General features: G+C 38.3%; 1 protein-coding gene across 1 annotated transcript in view; it reads right to left on the bottom strand.

Moving 5' to 3' along the window:
- LOC139952730 (E3 ubiquitin-protein ligase pellino homolog 2-like) overlaps nucleotides 1-22,536 on the bottom strand; it is a 55,433-nt gene that overhangs the window by 16,030 nt on the left and 16,867 nt on the right. Inside the window, exons 3-5 of the mRNA XM_071951974.1 lie at nucleotides 17,311-17,440; nucleotides 14,263-14,361; nucleotides 13,246-13,443 (exon numbers count right to left, since the gene is read on the bottom strand). Of these exons, the coding sequence (XP_071808075.1) occupies nucleotides 13,246-13,443; nucleotides 14,263-14,361; nucleotides 17,311-17,440 (427 nt within the window). The remainder of the gene's footprint in view (nucleotides 1-13,245; nucleotides 13,444-14,262; nucleotides 14,362-17,310; nucleotides 17,441-22,536) is intronic.

Here is a 22,536-nt window from a genome sequence, read left to right as displayed (position 1 = left end):
CACAGTTTTCAATGCACAGTTTACTAGCCTAAATAGGCTACTTTACAAAAAGCTTTAGTGCAAGGCCTATGAAGAAATAACGTGTTAAAACATCTTTAAAAAATAAAATTGGCATGACTGAGTGTAATATATATATAACAGTCCACTCTGCAAACACAAACCTCAAGGGTTTCTGGGATTAGAGAAATCAATAACTCAATACTAAGGTCTGCTTTCCAGACATGTTTGATAACAATGTGAAATAAGCATGTTGCATAAAGCCACCTCCCTGACACCTTGAATTCCCAATCTCAATCACCGCAGACAGCGCCAACTGCTCTTAGCACCACCTCCCCCATCCACTAATTAACCTCATTGAGGCTCAGAATACAGACAAAACACGACGGCACGGGGGGGGGGGGGGGAAGAGAGGAAAACCAACCTCCTCATCACAAAACACAACACCTGTAACAAGAAATCCGCAAGGACTACTGCAAATGTCATCAGACCTAATCCCAGCTCTGTCTTTCTTTAATTTCAACCGAGCGACGGCCGCGCCGGTCTGACTCATGCAACACCTGTGGCCGAAGGGGGGAGACTCTCGCTTAATTTGAAAACCGACAGCTACACAATATCCCAATTCAACGCACATCACGCAAGCACATTACCGATACAATGGCTGGAACAGGGGTAAAAGCAGAAAGAAAAGTACCTGTGCCACCCCCTAACTGAAACTAAATTTTAAAATTTGACGGCTGATCATGATTTACTGCAGGCGGATCAAATTGGGCAATTCAACTGGAAGATTTAGCCTCCCCCTGTCATATAGCCGAAGGCAAAATGAACATTTAAAGCCTTTTATGAACACTGCATACTGTTTATAAAAAAAAAACCTAGTGATGCCTGTCGAAAAAAACAATGCTGTTAGCGCGTGTGGGCATGATCGATTGTAGAAAGAGAATGACCGATTGCTTGGATTTTGTTTAAAATTGTCCATTCAAGTGAAGTAAATTTCTTGAAAGTCATTTACCCTTACGCCAATACACAAAGACGTTCATTTACACTTAAAGTTCAAAATGATAATAATTTTATGCAAATCCATACTTAACCCCATGTGTGTACTTGTACATAAATTATACTTATAATGCTTTTTGTTAATCATCAAAGGTAATTGTTGATTTAAATTTTGTTTTATTCTGAATTATATTCGTCTTCTGATTTTTGTTTTATTTGTTTGAACATGACAAATCATAGAAATGTTACAACAAAACAAGCACATGAGCATTCAAGTGAATAAGCAAAACAATTTTAATATGTAAAAAAATAAATTTTGCGTATACAAGACTAGAGTTGAAACGTCAGACTATTAATTATTTTCTTGCATTTTGGTCGGTAAGGAGTTTGCAACAGCTAGATGTTTTTTTCCTCATATACAAATTAATGACAAAATTAGTAATTCCTTCACAAAGTTAAAACAAGAGTAGATATCAAGGCAGTAATGAAAGTAAAAGAGGGCAGACCATGGACGAGAATGAAACCAAGAAATGGGGAAATAGCCAAACATTCAGTCTCCTGACGATGACTAGAGCAAGCTAGTCGAAACGTTGAGACCAATTCAGAACTGACTCCGCGGCAGTACAGTTAATTATGATCCTATAAGCTAAAGTAGTAGTCCAGTCTAATTTCTATACCATCCATCCACCCTGGTAATAGTTAAAAGCAGGACAGTTCTTTTCAGAACTGAGAAGTCTCCCGAACCTCCGATTATCTACTCCGCGGCAGTAGAATAAAGCAAGACAGTTCTCTAAGAACAAACTCTACCTGGCAAGTAGATCCACACATGGTGTTACCGCAAACCAAATAAACATAGCCAAACATTGGAAAATAATAAAAAAGTTTACTTTCGAATTGAATTCTATCCCTTTCTATTAGTATTATAAACGTCAGGATTAATTGATTGCCTTTTTTAAAGTAAACGTAATATATTTATTTTTGTACCGGAAGGGGCATCTAAACAATAAGATCTTCACTAACTCAGAATCCCCTTTCTTTGATTTGTATAAATCGTACAATCAAGTATCCCTTGGACATGATGGATGTTCCTTTACTCCATCCCATTAATATCCACATGCATCCTGCTCTCCTGATTCCTGCAGAGTGTTTATTGTGAGAAGCCTAGCAGGAGCTTAGGGGCCATTCACGAAAATCAATGTTCACATTTTTCTTATCAAAATAGTGGGTGGGTGGGTCAAAGAAATTTTTCTAATGCAGTTCTTTTTTTTATAGATATATTTTTGTTTTAACCGACACAAAAATTGCTACACCTTGAGACGTATAAAATTTCCATTTTTTATTAAATGATTGTATGTACTGCCATCGTACATTACCTAGCCTCGCCTCATGTCACACAAGTTTAGTCCCTGATTCCAGCCACCAACAATTTTATCATGCACTCCTCTGTTTCATAAAATGCAACCAGTGGACCTGCACTGGGTACCTTAAAGGCAGTGGACACTATTGGTAATTACTTAAAATAATTATCAGCATAAGCCCTCACTTGGTCACAAGTAATGGGGAGAGGTTGATAGTATAAAACATTGTGAGAAACGGCTCCCTCTGAAGTAATGTAGTTTTCAAGAAAGAAGTTGTTTTCCGCGAATTTGATTTGGAGCCCTCAGTTTTAGAAAATTTGAGGTCTCGAAATCACATCTGAAAGCACACAACTTTGTGTGACAAGGGTGTCTGTTTTCTTCATAGTTATCTCGCAACTCACACGACCAATCAAGTTCAAATTTTCACAGGTTTGTTATTTTATGCATATGCTGAGATACACCCAGTGAGAATACTATTCTTTGACAATTACCAATAGTGTCCATGTCTTTAACAAAAAACTACAGACAAATGAGCCCAATTTTACTCACAAAGAACGTAATTTATTATAAACATTTTAGCCTGTGAGAAATACCTTGCTGGGTTCAAAACGTCAGGCCATCAACATTTTTTTTGTGCATTTATACCATAAGTAGTCTATTTGGTTGGTATGCATTAGTAACAGCTAATTCTATTTTAATAGATGTTAAATTTAATTGATGTTAAATCAGGGATAAAGAATAATATTTGGTTTAACCCATATACACAGATGTGTGTTAGCACTGTATACTCAGTACTTTCCTGTGTTTTGTGAAAATAATTATATTTTCTTATTAAGAACACTACAGATTAATCTAAAGTGAAGTGTATCGTGCCAGCAACCTCCAGTGGCGAAGGCAAACTTCTTGACTTGAAGATAAGACTAATGATGACATGAAGATGAGACTTGAAGGATACCTCATACTGTCATCTTCAATTACCTCAGCTTATTGCATCAAGGCAATAGGATCATTACACCACAACTCTACTTGGCTTCTGACTGTGATGAAGCATGTCATTAAAGATACCGTGCAGCTTCTATCATGCTGGCAAGACTTTAGTTTATTTACTGGTCCTTTCTCTATGGTTTACTGGACTTGTTAATGGATGCCTACTCCCTTGGAATCAAGAACCGAAGGCGGGTGCCTCATGCCCCCTGGTCATTGCCTTGGTGCACTTGAAATGCTCTAGCAGAAATTTACAATTTCCTCATAATGTGCCCTTTACCAAAGAAAACTTGCTTTGGTGCCCTTGCCCTTTCACAAACGAAGCACACAGGCCTGCAAGAAGGTGATATTATAGGAAGGGGGAGGGGGTGGGGTTACACATACCTGATTGACATGTTACTGTAAACCATAATGCATTTGTTGTCATTTTAGTAGGGCCCTTATTTTGTCCTTGGTTGCTTATTGGCTGATTCTTTATGCAGCGCGTACAAAGATGCAAAGTTGTTTCATCAATTATTTTACCTGTAAGATGGTGGCGTAATGATCGAGAAGGTGGTAGTGGGGAGAGGGTCTACACCTTACACCTACATTAAAATGTATCCCTATGAACCTGCGGTGGTTAGAGGTCTAAAGGTAATTGCTCATTGGCTGATGCTGTATGCAGCGCATACAAAGATGCGCATTTCAATTGTTTCATCATCTCTTTTACCTGCAAGATGGCGGCGTGATGACGTCAATGTATAAATAAGGTCCACACAAAGAGAGAAATGCCCAATTTCATGGCTCTGCTTTGCCACATAATTCAAAGCTTGGACAGCGCCGTAAAGCCCTGTAAGGCCATAAGCGCAGATTTCCGCAGTAAGCACAGCCATGGAATTGGTGTGCTTTCTCTAGTACATGACAATCATAGCTTGGTAGCACACCACGGTTTTATCTTTAGAAGGAGTAGAGGAGGAATTTGATCTTTTATATGCTAGGGGGCTCATGTTATATTAGCATTGGGTTCAGGTTGACCGTGGCTTCCCGCTTTTCTTCTCCATCTACCCTCATCTATAAACAACACCTCAACACTTCTTTGAGTCGTCAAACATTCTCTGTCTTCTTGGTTGTTGTGATAAGTACAAAGAAACGGGGAACAGCAGGTCCTTCAAGGAGGTTATTTTAGGCTCAATGATGAAGATGATAAATGGCAAAAAAATGTAACATAAAATTCATTACCCTGTACAATTTTTCTAAAAAAGAGGGAGGGGTCTGTGTATTCTACAATCCATCTAGCATTTGATTTGATCACTGTGCATTGGTTTTTAACAAAAACAATAGCCAAGATAATCATATATTTAAGGGTTACAAAAATGCATACCTACTGAGCATTCTTTTAATCTTCCTTTGTTCAAGCAATTAACAGTTCCCAAAAGACTTTGTACACACATTTTTCCAGTGGAGCACCCCGGTCTTTAGAATTCTCCTATGGAGTCATTTTGGTTTCCCTTTTTTGCATTGCCATTTCTCCCCATAAGGTACCGAAAATGAGAGCACACCATGTTAATTTATGTACAATTTATTCACCTCAAAGTCTATATTCATACCGATTACATACCCAAATACAAAATGTATCAATGCATTGCATTGTGTCTCTATTTTACAGTCCACTTTTCACCTTTCCTCTGCACTGCACACTTAATTTTTTTCACCATCCTGAGCTATCGTTCATTCTTTAATTACCGGGAGCCCTTCCACTATGGGTTACCCAGTGGACCTGCGGCAATAAAGGGGGGTGTCAGACGGCCCCTAATTCAAGACGGGAAACGGCAAGACATCACATTAAACTTAACCTGAGAACACAATCTAAACCGAACCCATCCCAAATTGGAGTTCAATCAATCCTCAGGGTTGTATTACACTTATCGGCTGCACTCGCCCGCGGGAATTTCGCAATTTTTCTATCCAACTTGGAACTCCCCGATTGTGTACGCAAGGGTAGTGTTCCCGACGTTCTGTTGTGATAAACAATGGGCATTGGAAACCATATCAGAAGAACCATTCTAAGCTGGTAAGTACACTCTGGACTCTATGAGGGATTTCTCCTTTTCACTTTTTTTTCTCTCTACGTTTTTGTTGTTGTTGTTGCTGCAGGTGGGAACATGTCACATTTTTTGTTACGTGGGGAGGTTATTTTGAGAGTATCTACGTTTTAGGCTTAGAGCTTATTATATGAAAAACGGAACGGTTAGAATGGGACATCGTTTTGACAGCTGTGAATTAACATCTTCAATGTAACACTTAAAGCTAAGAATAAGGTTATTATGTCTGATGTATTACAACACTTAAAGCTACGGATGTGTTGTTTATGTCTGATGTACACGTACTTATAAAAAAAGTCAGATCATTGCTATTAGGTTGAGCGAGCAAAATATCACAACGTAGTCAGACTAGTTGTGGGTCTGTAACTCTATTATATACATGCACCTCTTCTTTAAAGACACTGGACACAATTGGTAATTGTCAAAGACAAGTCTTCTCACTTGGTGTATCTCAACATATGCATAAAATAACAAACCTGGGAAAGTTTGAGCTCAATCGGTCATTGAAGTTGCAAGATAATAATGATATAAAAAACACCCTTGTCAAGTTGTGTGCTTTCAGATGCCTGATTTCGAGACCTCAATTTCTAAATCTGAGGTCTCAAAATCAAATTCGTGGAAAATTACTTCTTTCTCGAAAACTACTCCACTTCAGAGGGAGCCGTTTCTTACAAGAAAGGTTTTATGCTAATAAATATTTTGAGCAATTACCAATAGTGTCCACTGCCTTTAAAGCAAAATATCACAACGTAGTCAGACTAGTTGTGAGTCAGTAACTCTATTATATACATGCACCTCTTCTTTAAAAATAAAATACCTATTTAAGTAAAAGTACCCGAATGACAGTGAAATACCTGGTTACTTATCTGTAAATGTACCTGTGTACATGGTGTAGCAGTAAAATAGCTGATAATTTATCTGTATTCATCTGTATTCTTGCATTGACTTACTGTGTAGTAAGTCAGAAATCTTAGGTTAGGAGAACCATACCAAGGCCACATTTCATCTTCCTTATTGCTGAGAAACCATATCAATGGATGGTGTCTGTAATAGGATTGTGTATGCATGATAAAACCCTTAGGACTTTGTATCACTGAATATGCTTGCTGGGAAACTGTTCTCTTGGAATCGTGTTGTCTCTCTAAGCATGCTCTGTGCTGCAACCTTAGCCATCTTGACATGGCTGAGATTCTTGCAGTGGTCTTTGCACAAGATTCCTTGGCACACAAGATAGATTTACACATGCAATAGGCCAATATTTTTCCTTTTGTAGTAAAATCAAAGAATCCCATTTAGAGAAACGGGCCGCACAATATTTGACCAGCAACCCGATGAAAATTTCAGGCGCTGGACCATTTCAAGCACTCAACCACGACCAATCCACCAATCAAATGAACCCCCCTGCTGCAGAGGCAATATTAAATACGGGTCATCTTATTAACAAAGAAAAATATTTAATTGAAGCAGCTTCTATTTATTATATGATTGAATAAATTGCATCAAATTGATAATAAAAGTGAAAAGGTCAAATTTTGCTTCCATTTGTGGCTGCTTAGGGTGTTTTATAATTTAAATTTTGCCCGGAATTCCATCTCTGAGAAGGCATAAACATTTTGCAAAGGGCACTTGCATTGGAAAATCTTGGTCAATGGGGTTGCAGGGGCACCACAGTCAAGACCAGGGGCAATAGGCCTTGGTCTGTGTGTTATTGCAGGCCTAGTAATTTTGTTTATGCTACACCTAGTAAGATGGAAACATTTTGATTATGAATCTGCATGACCAGCTGGCCGGGCACAATTTTATGCAGCTGGCTAAACCCAACATAAGTTCATCATGGGTCTTGAATGCCTGCAAGCAAAATTTAACCCACCATGTCATAATGTGTACCGTTTGTGCCAAGTTCCCCTTCCAGCTTTTTTTCCCCTTGGCAGTAAAATCAATACGCTAACTATTTTCTGCTTAACCGCCTCTATGAAATTAGGTTGCAAATATAGATTTAAAAACATGTCAGAACACGCATTCCATTTGTGTGCATCCCTGTGGAGACATCTTTTGTTCTTTCCTTTGTCCCTTAGTAGTTAAGAACCTCCAATAGACACTGTGGAGCACCCCAGTCTTTAGAATTCCCCTATGGAGACTCTTTGTGTTCCCTTTTCCGTTTTGTTTTCAGTCTCCACAAGATATAGTGAATATAAAATCTAGAGGGCATACAAAACCATGCGTAACGGTCGGAGAAGAAGTCAATTTCTGCCCAATGTTTCTGACCCGTCGTCGTATGGTCACTCATCAGTTTACACAGCACACATTTTGCAAGTGGGACCTTTGCAGGTAATTGACCCACGAGGGATTTGAGCCCATAATGGTCCAGCAAAGTTTTATTTGCAACATAGTGAGTGCTCCCTCTAGTTCTTACATATAGCTCTATGGTTTATTAGCCTGATCATCTGACATCAGACTTCAGATACCAGCCTTGAGCACCTGGCCGGATTCTGCCACATGTAACCTTTGACATCAACTCACACATGTACACATATAACATACTAATATTATGCACATGCAGCAGCAGACAGACCCCTGCAACAATAGCTGACATCACACTTCGAGGCTTGTGAATAACGTCAGAGACCTGCCTCCAAAACCGGCGTGTAGATTCACCTTTGACCTCGGTCATTTCACATAGAGATACACAGTCAAATTCTATTGCGGATGTGACAGCAGTGACTGTCTGGGCATCTATGTCACTGCACGTTTATCATATCATTGTATCCAATGGAATCACTGGATCTAGCGGCAGGGACCTCTCTTTATCGGCCAAATCTATTGCAACAAGTACAGTGAACTGCTGCTGTATGTAGCTGACAAACTTTATCACTTTCGAGCAGACCAATCATAACATAGAAAATTGACAGTTACGTCACTGCAAGTTTATCCACTTATATTATTGAGCCTATAAGACCAGTACCTGTCTTTATCCTTATGTGGATAAAGATAGGGGTCCAGTCTACAAGGTTATAATAATATCAAAGTTTTATATACACACGTATACTACCAACAAGGTATTCAAGTCGCTCAGTATCTTATATACATTTATACAGAAAGAGAGGTTATTGAAAGTTATGAATTCTGAGACCCAATTATGTAGCACATTGTAAGGGTTTACAAGGTGCTGCGGCGCATACAGCAGCCACAGCCAGGAATGAACCCATTATGAACCTCATTCCCACAATATAAAGCAACACAGTACTAGGAGTATGTGAACGCGATGTGTGTGAACCAGTGTTATCCAAACACATACAAAAACTTGTTTGTGAACCCCGTAAATCCAGGACTTCACTTTGTTATCACACTATTTCGACTTCAAATTTATATAAGCGACGTCCCCCTCAGTTTTGTACACAATCACGAATTGAGAACATCCTCCCTGTCCAAAAACCCGGATCCCTTTTGTTAAAGTACCCGGTTTTATTGTTCAGACACGCTCACATTAACAAACAACATTACTCAATAATGAGTTGGTATCAACTGCACTTCATGGCCCTATCTTGGAAGAACAGCTGCGGGATTGATAATGCTATTATTCCATCATTTCAGAGAAACGTACATGACACATTGTAATTATAAAACAATGATCCTTCACTAGAAGTGCATCACAGCTGATCCTGGGGGGGGGGGGGGGGGGTTCTGTTGGAACGTGCCTCCTCTTCTCAACCATCATTTTCATTGACTCTGTTTGACCTCTCCATCTTCCCTTCTCTTTTCCTTTGTCTATTTAAGGCTTTGCCATATGAAAATAGCTTAAAGGAACATTACAGAATTGGTAAGACAATAAAATTGTCTAAGATCACAGATTTACATAAAACTAACACGATCTAACAATGATAATAGTAGAAAACATCTCTTGAAATATTTCAGTCTGAAATGTCATACTTGATGAGAAATTAATAAAAACTAATTTCCTGTTTGGAGTTTAGCGCTCAGTGAGCGCTTTATTCATATTCTTTTTTTCTAAATCGATGTCATGCAAAATGTGTAATCGGTTTTTCACTATTCTCTTGTGACTCAGAAGGCCGATCGATCTCAAACTTCTACAGGTTTGTCAGTTTATGTATATAGTATAAGGTGGATTACATATTGTGCATACACTGCCAACAACTGTCTTGTAAGCAAAAACCAAATTCTGTATTGTTCCTTTTAAAACATCCTTGACAAACATTCAGATCTCATTCATCTCCTTGAAGCCATTTTACTCTACAGTGCACACGCAATTACTTAGCCACTATTCCAATGCACTATTCTTGAAGATAGGTATCGGCATCTTCATCGCTTCAAATGGAGGTCACATCAACATCCATTTAGTTAATTATATAAATGTCTTTTCCAGTTAAGTACAAAATTTAGCCTTTAAAAAGGTTCAAAATGTGAGGCCACTAAACTATTGTTTGTATTTATACCAGGGGCCAGTTTCATAGAGAAAATATCGCTTAAAATGATTCTGTTAAGCACCAATGCAATGGTATTGTAGCTGATACGCATTTATAAGCTAGTTTTGTGCTGAAGTAGCTCTACCATTTTTTCTATTTTTTTCTATTGGTAAGCAGTTTGCAACGACCAATATTATGTTATGAACCGGGAAAATAGGACTGCAAGGGCTGAACTTGCAAGAGCTTTGTTACATATTACTACAGGGGCTGATCTGCAGGTGAATATATCATTGTTGGGCTATTTAATAGCAATTTGGCAAACAATTTTGGGGAAAAAAAGGAAAAAGAAATGCCAAAATCAGATCTAAAAACACTCTGATTAAATAGCAACAAATAACATTCTTTCACATGCTCATTATGTACTGCCTTTTTCTGTCGCTTGTTATTCTGAAACATTGATCCATGTCAAACGGGGAAAATAGAATTAACTGTTGCAAACTGCTTACTAACCAAAAGGACCTATGGTATAACTGCAAAATATAGTTAATGGCCAGACGTTTCGACCCAAGCAACCTTGATTTCTTTAGGGTCAAAACGTCAGGCCATTAACTTTTTTTGCAACGTCTAACGGGTACAACCTTACCCGGGTACATTTTGGCCCCCCTATACACTGCCCCAGCAGCCCAACAATTAACAGCAGGTTGTGAACAAACCAATAATGACTAAGTGAATGAGTGCATCGGGGCAGTTTATTCAAGTTTCAAAGTTGCCACGGTAACCTTCATCCGACACCCTTTCCATGTAAGGCCCCGAAGAGGAAATTATCCTCAATGGCTAGCTTTCTGTTGCTTGGGGAGCTCAGACAAAGAGTTTGGAAACGTAAATTTATGAAATTACTTTCTGCGAGGAGAAATGTATACAACGAAGCTACTGAGGCTGTTTAAAGATGAATTCATCGTTTCCAACAATTAAAATTTTATGAATGTAGGAATCCTTTCTGGAAGTAAGGGTGTACTATAATTTTGTCAAGTTTGATTTTCAACTAAATGGCATTTTTTCCTATTATGTATACATACAAAATACTGTATTTTTAAAAGGTTCTTATAATATAATATAATTACAACCTCAATCAACCTGCCAAGAGCAAAAATGTTTACTTGTTGGTTGCAACATTTACAACATGTCTGTACTTTATAACATACTGCATAATGTAGTAGTGAACCTAAGAAGTTCTGAATACATGTTAACCGAAAGAAAGACGGAAATGGAACCAAACCACAGAACACATTGACTAAAATACTTGCAAACACAAAGATAAGAAAAACTGGATATATGTAGAAAATGAAAGAAGACCTTTTTTTCACAGTGAGAGTGCTACATGTTTGTTTAATTTAATTGCGCATTTTCTTTTTCCTTTCTTTCTTGAAAACAAGTCAACGAAACAACAGCAACCCAAGAGTTTTGTTGGTCAGGGACTGGTTTCTGTAAATATATGACCCATGTATCAACATACACAATCATTTTCTCATTCAAATAAAATAGTGTACTAAGCCTAGTATAGACCCTTTGCATATTCATTTATGGTGTACAGGTAGCAATTTGCTTGTAACGCAAACCTACTAAGCAATGCATTGTTTTAATGCTCTTTCATATATGGACCTGTGCTGTCTGCAAACCGACTACTAGACCAATCAAAGTAAACTTACAATGTATGATACTAAAAATAGGTCAGTTCAATATCACATGAAAGTTGTAAGGATGGGCTACAGGCAGTAAGGGAATTTAATTTAATTTTTTTGTCTTAAAAAGTCTCCGAGGCACAAACATATGAGAAGGCCCTCCCGCATCGACGGCTGTATAATCAACAAGTTTGTCCAGCGGGGGCAACGGTAACCAGAGTCAGACCCCCATACTCCACATGAGTATGAGCTTATTTGGTTAAGTGGAACCGCAATGCACCGCTGCAAAAATTGTGACTATCCATAAATAATAACTGCACAATGTGCATCTTTGGTGTGGTAGCCCGCTACGGGGTTGCTAGAACATGCTGGAATGGGACCAGAGTTGTCATGTAATCTACTGTAAGGCTGAGAGGCACGAAATCTGAGAGGGTGTCCTAAATAATCTACACGCAATGTATAGATTCAGTGTGTCACTACAAGAGGGGAACTCTTCAACTAATGGAATTTTTCGCGACAGGAATTTTAAACAATTGACACGCTTTGCTATCCCATCCAAAGAAGAAACTTCAAACTGCATCGGAATTTTGATTTATGGGAGTTCTGTTACACTACTGTCTCCCCCGCCCCCCATCCTGACCTATGTATTTATGAATGCAAACTTCTCCTCAGAAGAACCTTTTAAGGAAATCCGAGAACTAAATAGGGAATGCATGTATATGGATCTTAAAGGGAAGTTGCACCTTAGTTTATCGATGACTGAAGACAAAGACTCTATTTGTGAAGTGATCATAGCAAGGAAAGGTTTTACTTTACAGCTTTCAATAAACAAACCAGGGCCCAATTTCATGGCACTCATTATTGCAGAATTCTAAGTTTATGGAGCTCTGTCAAGTGCAGGAATCTCTTAGCCACAAGCGCAGAGTTATACAGTAAGCAGATCCATAAAATTGTGACAATATACATCCGGGAAAAAACTGCCCCCCTGCCAAGTTGAAATTTAAATTTCTCAATAAAAAAAAATGCTCTTCTGTCCATACATGAACTAAGATCAGGCCTAATGATCAACTGTATTAGTGTCTAACATCAACAGATTTTGATGGTTAAGAAAAGAAAAGTTTGCTACAGCACTCTACCATTGGAGCTATCTAACCCTCTTTTGTTCGTCTTAATATTTTGCATGGCTTCTGACCAGATCCCCCGAACAAAGCTATTGATAAAATAGGCTAGAGAACTCATTTGCTAGAGAGCTGGCAGTTAATCCAGAGGTCATTAATATAAATCCTGTTCTTGTCAACTTTTCTTTGTGTTCAATCTCAAAATTTTCCCAGTCAGTTTCCCCTTGTGATTTTGATATAAGCCACTTTCTCTTTGGGAGTTATTCTGTCTAACGCTCTACCAAAGTCTCCGTTATATTCCAGATCCTGATTCCTGCTTCTCTGGTTCAACGACTTGCGTTCTTATCGAGCCTACAACATCCACGCACTGATCAAGAAGGGACAAAAAACTCAAGCAGTCTTCCAAGTTTTGACAGCTCAAAAAAAACCTGGCTTCAGTAATTCCATCTTATCTTGAGCCGAGGGATAAGCAACACCATGGCAACCGTTTTGATAGATACATCAAATCCGTCTGTCCCACGCTGACAGCTCCTTATAAAAACCCAGTCGCCGACCTGGGAGACACTGAGATAAGGAGCGGGATAAGAGAACAAACCGTACACCGTACTTACCCCGAGGAATATATTGTTGCCCGAGTTGAATCCCGCCGCATAAATCCGGGCGGTGTGCGGCGTCTCCCGATCGCAGATGATACGGCAGGCAAATCTGGATATTGTGCTCTCCGCTACGGTGCATTCTTCCTGGGATTTGGCGCCAGGTACGGTATCCATGACAACGAAATCAATGACAGGTTCTGTGGAGCGTCCGATCTAATGGTTTTACGAGAGAAGGAAGGGGGTGCATGGTTACATATTCAGTGTTGAATTTCAACTAAGAGGGTTAATGATTTCTCTACAATACACAGACACACAAAAAGTTAAAGTTTTAAATAGTTTTGTCTGCGTAAATACTCTTCGGGCAGTTTTTCTTGGCTTGGTTAAAATGAGGGGTATACATGCAGGCGAAATTGACCATCGCCGCAAACTGTTACATGCCTTTCTTTTTCATGGCTAATTATCCCATCACTAAAATCTCAGCACTTAAAGGTAAATTATATCATTGGTTTTTCGTTAGAGTCACATTTGATCCCAGGCATTTGAACTCCAACCAAAGTGTGAAAACTTCAGCAAATTAGGTGATGCCATTGTAAAAAACACAGAATAAAATTAATATCTTATGTTTTGGAAGTATTTTTGTGGGCAATCCTCAATGTTTACAGTTTGGTTTAAGATGGTATGATCTGGAGTCGTATTATGAACTGACCCTAATTTTTCGTGATAATTTCCAATTCTGTAATTATTTTTCAACTTCTTCAATAAAAGGCTTCAATTTTGCTAACAACATTGGCATCTCATGTTACATTACCTAAACCTGTTTGAAATTCGCAAAACTTTTTACACGTGTCAGTGTTACGGCTTCAGGGTAATTTTTAACTATCATAGCCAGGAATTGTATAATTCGGCTCGTGACAGAAATCACATTCTCAAAAAAATCTGCCACAGGATGTTTGCATTAATTCACGTCTTTAGGTAATCCGTGAATAAACATGAATCCAACAGGAGTGGCCCCGACCCATTATTGGCACTTACCTGAAACATGTCTGTGCTCTGATCCGATGAATATTCAACGACCACTGTCTGGTGCCTTGATAATGTGTAGGCAATTGTGTGTTTGCCTTTCTTGGGGCCCTAGGGGTTGAAGGAAATAAGATTTCACAGGTTAAAGAATGGTGGTGGCAAATCAGGTGATTGTACAAAGAAAATTAAAGTAAGACTGCAGAACAGTGATTGCATGAAAATGTAGTTTTCAAAATTGAACAATGACTTGATGCGCTTTAATGCAAAGTTCTTTCCATACTGCGCTCAAGATTAAGCCTTCTTCAAAATTGTTTTGAGTTAAACGTTTTATTGCAAACGCTACACAAAATCAACAGACCCTAAGGCTTTGCATTGACACAACCAAATATTGGGCGAGAGTCATTGCTGACAAAAACCAGTCTGAAACTATGATATGAATTTTAGGATATGGATTTAAATGATGGCATTTCTATCTTGTGATAACCCCATGAAAAACTAGATTTCACCAAACTTTTAGGAACAGCATCCACAGCACACGAAGTAGATCAAAGAGCAGGTTTTGTTAACATGTTGAAAAATAACAGCTGATTTTCTTCACCAGGCTAAATTAAAACGTCTGAATTCGGATAAAAGACAAACCAGTAGTCCTATTTCAAGGGGATCCAGCACCATCGTTACACCAAAATTGCTTCAAAAAGGGTCAAGTTATTTTCCTGATACTCTCCCAATCAATCCCTTTCCAACCACACAGTGTGAAATTGCCTGGACTTTCCCTGAGTCTGACAAAGAAAGTAATCAGTTTCCACATCGCGTCCACTAAATCAATCTTGGGCCATCCCCAGTCACATTGGATAACACAAACAAATTGATGCAATCAATTGCAATTTCAATTGGAACTAAGTGCTTTTCTACATGTTTAGAATCCATAGAAAGCTTGTACCTTTTAACCTATATTTGTAGTGTACGTGCATTGTACATTTACCTGAATTATATTCACCATCATATTCAATTCAAACATTATTGTGTTGACATTCAAGGCCCTTCATGACCTCACTCTAAAGTACATCATTGAAACTTTGCACGTTAAAGACCATTCCAACGGTATACAAGAAACGTTCATATCCTAATTAATATAAGTACAGCTAAATGTATATGAAGCATGTTGATTTAAGTTGCAAATTGACATTAATTTAAGTGTCCGCTACTGTATTCTAGAAAAAATGTACATACACACATTTCTCTATTAAACCTGATAGTTTACTTATCAATTATTTAAAAAATAATAGTCAGGTTGGCATATTTATGGCGAAGAAATTAATCATGGTCTGATTGACTGCACACATTTCAAGCAAAGCTGTTTAAGTGTATTGTGTTTCATTTGCATATAAATATGTATCATAAAGTAATTCAATCCCTCCCCACCCCATGAAAAAGGAGGAGGGGGATTGTTGATAGAGCAACCACAACATATGTCTGCACAGTTTGTATATGGTACATTGGATTAGATGAAGGGAGTACTCTGTATAATGCAGGCATGCAAGCAAAGAAAAAAAGGAAAATTTTCAAAGGCACAACGCCGAAATGCCACGGGACATGATACCCACAATGGTACCCTAGAAAATGTTGAGGTTTATTATGCTCTTAGGTGCATTGTTAGCATGTACTAGGCTTATTTTACATGATTGTAGTTGTACACTGTTGTTGCCAGGCATATATTAGGCTTTAAAAAAAAAGAAGAAAAAAAAAGAAGAAAAAAATCTTTTTTTTTTTAAATTCTTTTTTTCCTTTTTTTTTTTCACGTTAAAAAAAACCCCCAAAATGCGGAATTCCGCGGAAACGCGGAAGAGTTGCATGCCTGATAATGGATGATTGAGAAGTCTGAATTGCAGCTGCCATTGTGGGGTATGGAGACAATTGTCTCTGTTGCCATGGTGATCAGTATCAGTCCTGGTTCTGTTCTCTGTATATCAAGAAAAGTGACCTTCCCCAAACGGGCAGACACTTTCATTATCATTAATCAACACACGTCTGTGATTTGCATGTCTGTTGTTTGTTGATTAATTTGGAGTTAAAACACCAATCGATCAGTAAGGTGTAAGAGCCTTGTCACTTGAGGCAACTGTCGCAGGCAAGATTAGACAGGCAACCAACTGCAGTGCATGCTATAGGATGCGTTATTTTTCAAACAATGTCTTACGATTCCCCCAACAATTACGAGAATATTCAAACGTGAATTGCTTCTCTTCTTTGAGGTTGCCTAAACTTGTTGCCTTGTGTGACATGGCCAAAAAACTGTTATAATAATATTATATTTATTGGTTTATTTCATAAAAACATTACAAAGGAATGAACAGTATGGTTGAATTGCACTAGAACATGTACAGTATAAACATTTCTTTAAAAAGAGCTAAAAGGTTAAACAGTTAAAACACACAACACGTGATTAGCAAGAATTACTAACAATCAAAACAACAAACAATCAACCAGCACTTAACCAAAAAGAATGAGACTTAACCCCAAAAAACGTAATCAATGGGACAAATTGTGGATAAAAAGCCAGCATTAAAATCCATACGTAGTTAAAGGAACACGTTGCCTTGGATCGGTCGAGTTGGTCTTTGAAAAGCGTTTGTAACCGTTTTTTATAAAATGCATATGGGTAGAAAGATGTTGTAAAAGTAGAATACAATGATCCACACAAACATGCCTCGAAATTGCGTGGTTTTCCGTTTACCTCGTCGGCTAACACGTCGGTGATTTATGGGGGTCAAAATTTTGACTCCCATAAATGGCCGACCGTGTTAGTTCGCATAGTAGAAGGAAAACCACGCAATTTCGAGGCAAACTTGTGTGGATCATTGTATTCTACTTTTACAACATCTTTCTACCCATATGCATTTTATAAAAAACGGTTACAAACGCTTTTGTTTTGACCAACTCGTCCGATCCAAGGCAACGTGTTCCTTTAAACTTGAAAGAATAAAAAAAAAAAAAAAAAAAAAAAAAATGACAGACAGTGACACCACAGGCCGACTCACTGGTCAACAAGGCTGCACTCACCTGTCCCCCTTTTTGGGGGCTGACCTCATACTGCCTATCTGGCTTGACGCCATTTGCTGTTTCTCTCTTGAATAGACCGAAACGACTACGCCGTCTCCCTCTGTTGCCTGATGGTAGACACCCATTATACCTGAAATAAAAAAAATATAAAAATCATAATTCTATTTAAGTTCAAACATGTGTTACAAGTAAAAGAGAAGCGGGACATCAATATTCACTGTTTTTAAAAAAACAAAATAATGTTCAAACTTCCAGTGACAACAGGAATTTTTTGGTTTTACATCACATGCATCTTCACATACACAAATTACAATATAGCTCCATGATTATATGTAGCTGTTCACTTAGCCTTGCAATCAGAAAAGAAGAGTCTGCTATCATTTGAGTTTTGTGTCCTTAATTTTCTTGTGCAGTTAAATCATGTTAGTTTGTGCCCCAGAATACTATGGGAAAATATAACCTTCTCTTTCAGAAGGAGGGGTACTTCAGAATTCATTTTGATGGAACATTGTTCACAGATTACTGAGGGTAAAACAAACAGACAGACATGACGGTGCACAATTAACCCTCTCACCTTCACATGGCCCCAAATTATATGTATTCATTTAATTTGCATTCATTTAATTAACAGCACTGCTGTTGTAAAGATTCAATGTATGGTACATAGTTGATTGTATTAGAAGTGCCACTTTATACATACATGTAAATGAACATCGGTATGTCATGTTCCTCCTGAGAACATCCTAAGCTTAGTCTATTCATGATTGCTTATCATAATGAATTAATCATTTTATGTGCGCTACTTAAGCACATATTTTCATTTTGTACACATAGCGCACAATGCATACAGACACATGGATTTCCGGCCTAATACAAATGCATATTACATTCACCAAATAAAAAAATGTTCTGATGTGGATACACATGTACATGTAATACTTGTGTTGCCAAGTAAGAAACCAGCAACTCCGTTAACTTTCTCTTTCAAATCAAGATCCTGTACACAGGAAACCTTGAGGTACACGTATAGAAGTAGTACTTTGACATGTCATCATTAATGCAGAATGACAGGATGGGGGGGGGGGGGGGGGGAAGGGGGGGTTTGCATTCATCCCATCCCTCATTCCTATATATCAAGGTGACATTTAAAGACATCCCATCAATGCAACACAAACACATACACATGGACATCATATGCCAGATTCCTCAAAAAGGTGACGTTATAAACGGTCATAAGACGCTGGCAGGTACTTGGGAGGAGGTATTGACAGCGCCTTGACTGCTAGAGAACAGGCATGGATCAGACTGTATCCACAGGGGGTGGGGTGAGGGGGGAGGGGAGATGATAATTGACCAGTAGTAACATTGACCTTTTTTTAAAGTGCAAAGCCAGCGGGCACAGCAAACAAATTTGAATTTTAAACAAGTTGATGATGATGCACTGTTTGGATGAGTGGGTAAATGCTTCAGCATGTTCAGTGTAGATCTAGATGCTTTTGTGGTGAGGTTTACCATTTAAATATTGTCTTCCGCTGTGTTTTCCTGCGGTTGAGTATGAATGTGTGCATGAGATTTTATGTTAAATTTAAATAAAATATAAGGACAAATCAGAATGTGCTAACTGGATTTCTTGTAGTTCATAAGTATCGTTGCATCTTTGAGTTGTACACATTTATACAAAGTTTTTCATGCCCAATGACAAGTTGAGGTACACCAATATGGTAGTCATTAAGCCTCTCTTAATATTTATGCATGAAGTCATAATTCTTTTAAAAAAATTAGGCAATGGGCGCATGTTGTCCACCACCACTTGCAGTGGCTGCGCCTATGGCCTCGTTTTTGGGTTAGCATTGCATATAAATATTAAGAGAGGCGTGTGCACCTCAACAGAGATTTTGAGAAAGGTTTTTCAAATTTTTAATTTATGAGACAGATTAACGTAGCACCTCATAAGGGTTTACAAGGTGCTATGGCACACTCAGCCACAAATGCAGGAACACCTTCTCTTATTTTTATTGTTCACCAAGCGTGTTAGAATTATATTCAAATCCACAACACCTTTTTTCCCATTTACACATTAGGCAGTTTGTTTGTTTGCACCATGGTCTGCAAGTTTGACCAGTGTTAATTGATTGCTTGTCTTACTGTTTTTCCCCCCATTTAAGAAGCTTCTCTAGCACTCCTTTGATTCACTTCTTAGTAACCAACAATGAACCCTCTTGTGTAATCCTGTGTGGCGTGGTTAGTCACCCATGTTAAACTGTCTTCAGCAAGGAGCATCACCTTATCGGTACTATATTTTAAAGTTTTGCCTGGTTTGAAAAAAGTTCTTACCGGCACTGCTGTGGACTTAGTTTTGAAACTCGTTTGATTGTTATCTGTAACTTGCTTTGAAAGGGGGTTTTCCTTAAAAGATAAATGTTAAGGTGTAGGTTCATCCATGGTTCATCAGTTAAAAAGGTAAAATGGTTTATTAATTATTTTCACTGTTTTTGTTATTGCTTTGTTATTTTGTAAATTTGTATTCATAAATACCCCAAGCAGTTTCGTTACTCCTATTGGTTGAGAGTGCGTCACCAGGGGAAGTTTAAATGGGGGATAATGACCAGCTGGAGCTGTTTATAACCGGTTGTTTTTGGAAACCGATTGTTTTCGGATCGCATTTGTGCGGGTTTGCCCACAACCTCATTCCCAGGAATGCTCGATCTCGTTCAGTGAAATCCTTTCCAGTTAGTGATAAAGTTTAAGGTTAAAAACATCCCTTGAAGTTGAACTGTTTCTGCTTGAAATGCTTGGCCTAGAGTTTTTGAAAAGTGAGTAAAACATTTAGTTTTGATCTTATGAGACCAAACTCCACGTTTCAGTAAATACAAATAACAGGGACTTTCATTATTTTCTTGTAATTCCAATGACTCATTTAGCATAAATTTTCACAGACTTGATAATCTGTGTACAATGTTAATTCACATAAAGTGTGGATACGACTTACCAGTCTTTGACAAATATCAATGTTGTATAAAACATGTAGGCCTACATTCATGTGCAGTGTACCCCAAAACTACCCCAGTGGTATCACATGGTGTCCCAACCAGATGCTCACCTCAACCCAAGGTGGATTTGGCGTGCACATGTACTAGTACCCTTCATTTTAAAGGCTAAGCTTGATTGAAGTTTATTTTCCTATTGATCAAACCAGCCCACACACAGAGTGCATTCACTTGAATGATTGCACATGATAAACAGACTGCATTTTACCACAATTTCTTTGGTTGAAGTCATGCTGAAATATCCCTTTTGCAAGTTAAAAAAAAAAAAAAAAAATTGTTTATAATGTGTAAGTAGTCATTAACTGAAAAGCATTTTTCTCTCTGTATTACATGGTTGATCATGGGTAAATTATCTTTATTATTACAGAGGTAATTGGCTCATACATGTAGTTTAACGGTTTTGTTATTACTTTATCTTGTCAGCAACCAATAGAAAGGCTTACAATGGGTCTAGAGGAACGACTTCTATGTTAAAGGAACACGTTGCCTTGGATCGGTCGAATTGGTCTTTGAAAAGCGTTTGTAACCGTTTTTTATAAAATGCATATGGGTAGAAAGATGTTGTAAAAGTAGAATACAATGATCCACACAAACAAGCCTCGAAATTGCGTGGTTTTCCTTTTACCTCGTCGACTAACACGTCGGCCATTTATGGGGGTCAAAATTTTGACTCCCATAAATGGCCGACCATGTTAGTTCGCACAGTAGAAGGAAAACCACGCAATTTCGAGGCAAACTTGTGTGGATCATTGTATTCTACTTTTAAAACATCTTTCCAACCATATGCATTTTATAAAAAACGGTTACAAACGCTTTTGTTTTGACCAACTCGTCCGATCCAAGGCAACGTGTTCCTTTAAATGAAGTGTTGTTGAGAGAGCAGAGTAATCTTGAACTGGTGACGCGAAGAAAAACAAACAACGATCTGCAGTCGATGGTCGCTTTGACCGTATGAGGGCGCTTTCAACTGACAACTACAGTTTATATTAGCGTGACTGTACACTGTTTCTTGTATCAGTGTGCAGATAAATAGTAACAAACATTGACAACAATGGAAAAAACAGTTATTTTACTTGTTTTGCATCACACAAAACTTGTTTCACACACACCCCCCCCCCCCCCCCCATGCAGTAAAAAATACAGTACTTTTAGTTGAAAAATCAATTTCCTAGACTCGATATCACAAAGAGCTAAGACTGGTTTTATGTGTTTATCAATCTGAAATGCCAAGAGTGATATTGCTGTGCATATCACCATGGCAATATTGACAACATTGGCGCATATCACTATGGCAATATTGACAACACATTAAGTTTGATATAATCAAAAATGGCGATACAATTTGTTAAACGATTACCGTATCGTCTAGATTTTTTGTTAATCGATAAAAGCAATATCGCCCAAGCTTGCAACACATCTTGAAAGATGGATCTCAGTTGTTTGGAAAAAATCGTTCCCTAAACCCTGAACTGATTAACATAGGGATTGAGTAAAATCATTTATTCAGAATAGAAGCTTGGATCAACTCTCCATCAGCGAATGACACTATTACCTAAAATAGGTGTCTGACATCAACGCAACCAAGTTGTACATGTATTCCAAGAAATCTAGCCATATGCAAACCTTTTGGAATTCATCCAATGTTGCGGCAGTGTAATCCATTGCCACTCCGCAGTTTGGTTTAGGATGTTTGAGAGAAATAAAGATCAATGATGATCTGATGTGATTCACCTCTTGAAAGACTCATCATCACCATCATCACCCCGTGGAGCCCCGTGGTGCGTTGTGGTTACCTCCTCCCTCAAGTGTCAACACAAGATGTCTTCCTCTGCCGAGCCCCTCATGAGAAGGGGGCCCTGAGGCATTGTCAACACATCAGTTTAATTTGATACTATGGATCCAGCATGGTGCCCCCTTAGGGATGAATGGGGTCAATGGCGGTCAGAGGGTCTCTCTCTGAATGTGTGTTTCAGTGTGTTACGATATTTACGGAAACCTCAAATCAATATTCTGTCATTAGTTGTTACCTATGCACCTTGTGTGATGCATTGCAATAGACGTTTTGGGTGCTTATTTTGTATACGAATTAAGCATACCTTTGATCATACATTCATAAATACCTCAGACAGTTTCGCTATTCCTATTGGTGGAGAGCGCGTCACGTGGGTGTGTATAAACC

Source organism: Asterias amurensis, chromosome 1, assembly GCF_032118995.1.
Source record: "Asterias amurensis chromosome 1, ASM3211899v1".
NCBI lineage: Eukaryota > Metazoa > Echinodermata > Asteroidea > Forcipulatida > Asteriidae > Asterias > Asterias amurensis.
The sequence above is the reverse complement of the archived record's forward strand: the minus strand, read 5'-3'. Positions and strand labels throughout refer to the sequence as shown.